The 7,712-nt window shown below is 41.6% G+C and overlaps 1 protein-coding gene across 2 annotated transcripts; it reads right to left on the reverse strand.

Annotated features, from left to right (window-relative positions):
- Window positions 1-519: 519 nt before the first annotated feature.
- On the reverse strand, window positions 520-7,376 carry LOC105385246 (heat shock protein beta-1-like). Of its 2 annotated transcripts, XM_038111754.2 has the most exons (4): window positions 7,024-7,376; window positions 4,942-4,995; window positions 2,797-2,983; window positions 520-1,478 (listed from the first exon to the last, which is right to left on the reverse strand). In XM_038111754.2, exons 1-4 carry the CDS (start codon window positions 7,209-7,211, stop codon window positions 1,284-1,286), a joined length of 624 nt encoding a protein of 207 aa, XP_037967682.1. In that variant the 5' UTR covers window positions 7,212-7,376; the 3' UTR covers window positions 520-1,283.
- Window positions 7,377-7,712: the final 336 nt, after the last annotated feature.

Raw genomic sequence — 7,712 nt, forward strand, 5'->3', positions numbered from 1 at the left:
AATTACGACACATCTTCACTGAAAACATACCTCAGTGTCTGAAAACAAACGTTTTCAATCAGTGCGTGTTGCCAGTAATGACTTACGGAGCCGAGACGTGGTGCTTCACCAAAGGGCTTATCCACAAGCTCAGAGTTGCTCAGCGTGCTATGGAAAGGGCTATGTTAGGCGTGTCCCTGCGAGATAGGATTCGTAATGAAGAAATCCGCAGGAGAACTAAAGTTACCGACATAGCCAAAAGGATTAGCACGCTGAAGTGGCAATGGGCTGGCCACGTAGCCCGCAGAGCCGACGACCGCTGGAGTAGAAAGGTTCTGGAGTGGAGACCCCGTGTCGGCAAACGGCGTGTCGGTCGCCCCCCAACCCGTTGGTCTGATGATCTGCGGAAGGTAGCGGGAAGCCGCTGGATGCAGATGGCGGGTGACCGTTTGGGGTGGCGATCGTTAGGAGAGGCCTATGTCCAACAGTGGACTACAGAAGGCTGAGAGAGAGAAACCGTATGAAATAAAATAAAAATCATCGGATTTTATAATTTATTGACATCTAAAACATTAATAACAACTGTTTGTACTAAATGTATCAATCTGTGTTCAAGTTAAAAGCTGTTAATTCGTGTTCCTATAAAATGCTTGTTAAGCGCTTACAATAAGGTGGTGTTAAGCTAATGGACTTTAACATTTGTAAAAAATAATTCACTTGTAACGTTTATACTTTTGTGGTCTGTAAAATCTTATAATTCTTATCATAGAACACAGTAATATCATAAGCTCGGTTGTCTGCAAACAGATCGTAGGCCAAATTTGGTGTAAAATGTCTGTAGATTAGAAAATATCATTTTTATTATAATTACCTAACAATGAAATTCATACATGACGACACAAACCACTGCCCTCACAACTCCGAGATTCAGACCATGAGAAATGAATGAACTCTACAATCACAGAGAAAGCTTACATCGACTCTACAGCGCCGGCTAATGACGCAACGCCCCGACTCAACAACACAATACAGATCTCTGTTAACTCAAAATAAATATCCGAGAATGTCGCCGATGCTCCTTAACGTAATACAGTAAAAGTAAAGCCGCGTATCCACTAGGCAACATTTGAAGCTCAACATGTTTCGCAATTTGTTGAATTTTGACGCAGATTTTTATTCACTTTTGTCTACAATCTCCGCGTCATTTTGCAACGTTCCTAAACATATTGCGCGTCAGCTATTGCCTACTGCACACGCGGCTAAAATTAAAAAATAAATTAGACATTAACATAATATGGAATAGCTCAGTGCTTCTGGATGGGGATGTGTCTGTCGGTGATGGCGAGCTGCGGCAGCGGCGCCTCGACTGTGAGCACTCCGTCGCGGGAGAGGGACGACTTGATGGCCTCGGGGTTGGTGCCCTTGGGGAGTAGGAACTCGCGGTTGTACTCCCGGTAGACCGACTTGGTGTCCGACTTCTCCTCGTGCTTGGCGTGCACCTGGAAGGTGAAAAGAGTGGGGTTAAAATTAAATAGTGGGTAGGAGATAATAGTAGGTAGCTTAGGCCACACGGAGTGTTGTGTGAGTTCGTTATCGAAGGCGTGACGCTCCCTCGTCGTTCTACATAGTAGCTACATATAAATCTGAACGACATCGCCACACGATGCGTGGAACTGACGGACGGCGATGCAACGCAAGGAGAGGAGAGATATCTATAAGGTGGAGGGATCGTCAGGGATCTGCGTTGAAACAACGGAGTAGCAGATATTGTTGTAAAATGGTTGGTAAAGCAGCGCTCATGTGGCATTCACTGCGTTGAAATCATTGCGTTGACACGACGCATTATTTATTAGGATGGTGATAATGCAGAATGCACTGGGCATTCGACTGTCGCCGCTTAGTTAAACAACCCAAATAAAATACATAATGTAATGTTTATAGGCACATGGTAATGTAGCATGCAGCGTTTTGTAACTCTGGCAAGGTGCCGCGAAGCGTTGAGACAGACTTTTAGTTCGTACACAAATAAACGCGCTTCATTATCTGACGCATAATTTATCTTCATTAGGCCGCGACGAAAATATGATACTGTCAAAATGCCCTCGACGTATTAAAATACAGTTTTTCGAAGGTAATTTTGGAAACTTTTAGTGCGAGTAAGGTCAGTGTACTACCTACCGGCGCCATTTAGTTGCTAAATCGCTGCCACAATGCCAAGTGCCAATCAAGAGTGAATGCTGTTGACACACGTATATTTTTGGATCCACTCTCAAATCAATGTCACCGTGAATTTGAGATGACAATGACGAGGTGATGAGTGTTGTGTCCAGAGCCACTTAATCATGCACTGCCCACGCCATTCTAGCAAGGTACTGTGTACGGTGGGCTAAGGCCATTCTATTCATTGCGGGGGTGTTAGTTATAGTTCTTGCACCTGGCCCACTTGGAACCTTTTTGCATAGTGGCTTTCTAAGCTTGAAACCTTTCTCACCACTGCGAGTTGGTGGGTTCACATAGCTAGGTTTTCTAGACGGGCTGGTTTTCGATCAGATAACTCATTTTCCCATGGAAATGTAATAGACCTGCGTCTCATTTGCTATTCTGCTCGACTATCTACTATTCACTCCCATCCCGCTGCATAGCACCTTTACCTTTATCTAGATAAACGTCACTATAACTGCGTTAATCACGGCTTTGTGATTGATGTGACGAGTTTATCTACGTAAAACAAGATGCCATGCTTCAGGCTCAGCTTATATATATCTCCTCTATATCGTATTCCACGACAAACCTTCAAAACAAAACACAAACACTCACCAGCAGTTTGTTATCCACGGTCTTCACGACAATCTCTTCGGGCGTGTACTGACTGACGTCGAACCTCAGCTTGAGGGACTTGCCGTCTCCCTCATCCTGGATGAGCGGCGAGTTGAGGCTGTCCCAGTGCGTGTTGGCGGGCTCGGCCAGCTGCCGGCTGTCGCTGTGCTGGGACGAGGTGGTGGAGCTGGAAGGGAGAATGGGAGACGTTTAGTGGAAGTTGTCTGTGTATGGACCGCGTGTCGATGAGAAGTTTTGAGGGAAAGATGATTGATGTTTTGGTTGGGGTGCTGATCAAACAAGTTTAGTGGGGTTGGTTTGTGAGAGAAATGATGAGGGTACTGGTGTGTTGGGCTTGGGGTGCTGATCGAATTGCAATTTTTGTGTAGAGAAGTGTAGGTGAGATGTGTTTTTGTAGCTGTGGTTTCGTGGTAATGGGAAAATGAAATACTTATGAAATATGTAATAAGATACTATACTAATCAATACGGTATGCAATGCAAAATACTATTCTACAGATGTACTTGTAACTACTGTCAGATATAACTACTATCTACCTACCAATTAAGTAATAAATACTATAATTTTTACATTTTACCTAGTACCTAAGAGATCCTGTATTTATGGATGTCAAATATCTGCGTTGTTCTTGAGCTTACATACAAAAATATATTGCAACATAAATTTCTACGAAAAAAAGCCATGTGTTTGATATGAGTCATTCATTTAGAATTAATACTGAGTATTGTTATACTTGTACCTACCTACTGTAGCGTGACTAGATTGAGTGAGAATATGGACACTGTATTAATATGTGCCATTCATAGCACGCGAATGATCATTCTTAATTAAGTGGGTAGGTACTTAAGTATTAAATAAACAGCGAGAATAAGTTCGTATCAAATCAGCAAGCTCGGACAGTAAGTGTGACATGTATGAGATCATCACTGTATAGTAAACAGTGTTTACCTAGATCTAAGTAGATACATGTTGGCACATAAAGCATACTTGTATAGATGTTATATGTAACTAGCTAGTTACTTTGTAGGTACATAATACCTATAATATGGTACAAAGTGTGTTGGTACCTTTGCGATTACTTCCCAAGCGCTACCTAGCACTTAGCACTATACATATAGTATAGCACATAGCCTTGAATGAACATTGAACATAAATTATACATCGATCGATACTTGTGTAGGTATTTACTATAAGGTAATGTACAATATTGTAGTGTCACATACCATTATGCCAGTATGTTGATTATACAATTAATACTATGTAAAATAGCTTGTTAATGCGCTGTGATTTTATTGTACTCAAACTTAAAATACACACAAAAAAACAACGAAATGTTACGTATGGAAATTCGTTATGAATGAAGCTATAGCTTTGCATGACAAAAAAATAATTAATGGTACTTAAATATCACACCGCAAAATCTTCGATTGACGCTGTCTTAAAGCAAAAAAAAAGTTATAAGGTTCTGGATTACTTTAATAGAGGGTGACTTGACTATAGTGAGAGTTTATTAATTATGTCATGTTAGTTAAACTAACCAAACATTAGGGGAACCTACATTTTTTTAAACAGTATAATGTAGTTTCCCTATAAGTTCTGGAGGAGAATTAACGAAAAGTACAGTTGTTTATTTACCAATTTAAATACACACTGAACTTTTTGTTAATCCTTATCAGACATGTGACTAAATTACTGATTAAGGGTTAACCCAGTTTCGTTTAGTTTGCATGCAGTTACTGAAGAATTTGCATGCTTATCGTACTTGATTGCTTGGGACTAGGTCTCGGCTAGGCACTGCATTCTAGGCTAACTACACATCATGCAATTAAAGAAAAGTTGTTAGAAAAAGCTTTTTTATATTAAACTACGGTTTATTTGAATTAAATAAATAAATTAAGGTTTATGTTCATAAATAAAATTAATGCAGAAGTGTAATTAATTACAGAAATATGTTATCATAACTGATCTTATCAAATGAGGCTGACATATTCTCAATATAAGAAAAAAAGCGTTCAAATTAAATAGATTTAAAAAATCTTATCAAAATTACAGTAACCAAACTACCTACTACAATACATTATGTTTAAGTACATTCAACATACAATAATATGTTTTCCTATTTACCTTTCAGAAGACTTGGTTACCCCTCCGGAGGAAACCGTTTCACGATTATAAGACATGCAAGAAGCAATATTAGTTGTTAGTTTATTTCAGCATGTTAGGGTGCATTCACACATTTGTTTTTTTATTAGTGAGGGCATGGGTGTTGCAGTATACGCAGTATAGGTGTAAAGTAGGCGTATCGTGGTTAGCAGAGGCACAAATAAATTTTCCGGTCCAGTCGGGATTGAACCCGGCACTTCAGCATCACGGGGAATTCGGTCAGTACTTAACTAATGTCAATGTGAATAGTCAACCTTATTTAATTTTGCTGCATAGTATACAGTCATGTTGACTGGGATGATACATAGCAAAATTTTACGTAGCTATACTAAACGTCACTACTACCTACGCTTGCTTTCCGAAAGTTTCGCGACATTGTGCATCGCTTGTGATAAACAAAAACAACTATTCAAAAAATTTCATGATTCAGGTACTATTCTAATTCTATTGTATCTCGTACAACATTTTTATATTCTTTTGTCACCGCCACCTATTGTGTCGTTTATCTAGATTTCGTCTGAATACCGAACCTCTTTTCTGCGGTGAGCAAACATTTCAGTAGGTTTCAGTAAACGGCACTATGACGTCAGAGTCTGCAACTTGGCGTCAATAACAAATACGGGGCTGTTGTTAGGCAACACACTCGCACAACACCTACCACTGAACTCTACATCATTATACATGGGCGATTAATCGATTGTACAGCCAGCAAAAGAGATATGTGTGCCACCCCACCAGTTTGATCCTCAGCATCATGTTGGAAGGTAGATGAATCATATTTAAGTAATATTTTATCGATGCATACGAGCAATCATCATAAATTAAGCTTTTTGCATGTGACGTATCATCCGTTAGTAAAATATAAAATTTTTGAGTTTGCGCTGGGGTGGACACAATGTGTAGCTCTTTTGCTGACTTTACGTACTAAAAAACTGAGCATCAGCCCACACTGAACCAACAATGGTAGGCGGACTGGCTGCCTTTAGATTCCAATGAGTTTGCCCACACGCCACACGCCAGTCCTAAAAATATTTATTACGCCATTCATTAGGTACTTTACACGTCGCTTTGGTGATATTTGTTTTTAATGTGCCGAGAGTGTCCTCGCCTACTCCATTCACGATATCAACAGCTAGTTATTGGGCCCATTTCAAACCTACGCATAAAGTTTGCTGCTGAATGAGGTCCGAGCCTTACGTCATCCGCCACTGAAACCGGCTCCAATTGGGTCATGAATGCACGTGAACATTATTTCAGGGCATTACAGCTATGCGCTTACATTCCAGGCGCCAGACACGGAGTTATTCCGATAAAAAAAGTCGTTAACTCGACTACAATGACGTCGGATATCGTTTTTGCCCGCTACTTTAACTTCTGAATAATTACGCGTTATCATTGCGTTCATCGCGTGTCTTAACCTTGACATGCGCTGGGGACACATTTCTTTTGTCTGAAAGTTATTCTTTTTCAGTTTTTCAGTACGGCTGTCTGTTTGACTTTACTTTGTCTAGATTGAGGCTAGCGCTGGGTGATTAACTTAGCAAACGGTGGCTATAAACAAACACAGATCTGCTGATTACATTACAATGTTTACATTGAGCATTCGTGTTTTAGCAACAAAACGCCCGCTAGGTCGGCTGCCGGCTATTTCTATTTATGACATCATCGCCGGCTTACGTATCGCTGCACACTTTAAATGGAGTCGAGTCTCGAATCTCGACGTCTGCAGACGATGGCGTTCCGCGGAATGGTCCCGAATAATACCCTTGGTTTATAGGTACGTCGCGAGGCCGGTGGGCCGAGACCCTCATTAATACAAGATTCCCTTTAAGGCAACCGGGCGACCGCCGCCGCGAATAATAATACCATCTGATAGGTACCACCTTCTTTAATTCAGCGATCGGGTTATTGTGTAAGCAGTTGGAACGGCCTACCAAATTTTTATTGCTTTTAGATCGATTTTGTATTCTTGTACCATCTAGCCTCTAGTCCAGCCTAAAATCCTTATCACTAATAGTTAGTGGATGTTATCAGCATATCTACCTGGTGGTGCTCTTGAAGAAGTTGTTGCTCTCGCGGTTCATGAGGTCGGAGCGGAACTTGCTCATCTCCTCCTCCATCTTCCTCATCTCGGCGTCGAAGCGCTCCCTGATGCTGGAGAACTCCGTGTCGATCACAGAGAAGTCTCCCAGCTTGATGGGGATATTCCTCTTCAGACCACTGTCAGCCATTTTCACGTGGGGGGAACTCGTGTATCTAAACAAACACAGTTAGCGCGTGCGTGCGTTTGGGTCGGCTGTCGGGGCAACACTGATCATTACACGCCACAAACTTGGAGGTTCGGACCTGCGCACTGTTTTAAATAGCCTCTCGCTGGAGAGTGTCGGCGGCGCGGCCCACTCTGTGCTTCTCGCTCATTCCACGGCGTTTCTCGGAGACGAAGGCGCCTCGAGTTGGCGGGACGTCGTAATTCGATTGATGAGTCATTTCGTCCGCATTTGTCTTTTTGGTGAGCAACTTCCAAGCCATATTCTAATGGAGCGAGTTAATCATGCCCGTATTTTGGTTGGACAGCACATGGTGTTTGTCATCACGCGATCAGGGCACTTTGTTCCAATCTGCGTCTGGCTTTTGCACGCGATTCCCTTTGCGTGAACGTCAGATAGCACACCATTAAAGTTTGCCACTTTAGTAACTTTTGTAGCGTTGATTGAATCTTCGTGAAATTGAGG

The sequence above is a fragment of the Plutella xylostella genome, chromosome 13 (genome assembly GCF_932276165.1).
Source record: "Plutella xylostella chromosome 13, ilPluXylo3.1, whole genome shotgun sequence".
In the NCBI taxonomy this organism is placed as follows: domain Eukaryota; kingdom Metazoa; phylum Arthropoda; class Insecta; order Lepidoptera; family Plutellidae; genus Plutella; species Plutella xylostella.

Bases quoted from the DNA above. Each gene is read 5' to 3' on its own strand.
- LOC105385246 (XM_038111754.2), bottom strand. From the start codon at position 7,211: ATGGCTGACAGTGGTCTGAAGAGGAATATCCCCATCAAGCTGGGAGAC. The intron at 4,996-7,023 runs GTAGATATGCTG...TGCTTCTTGCAT, and splicing joins TTCTTCAAGAGCACCACCAG to GTCTTATAATCGTGAAACGG. The intron at 1,479-2,796 runs GTGAGTGTTTGT...TTCACCTTCCAG, and splicing joins CCGTGGATAACAAACTGCTG to GTGCACGCCAAGCACGAGGA.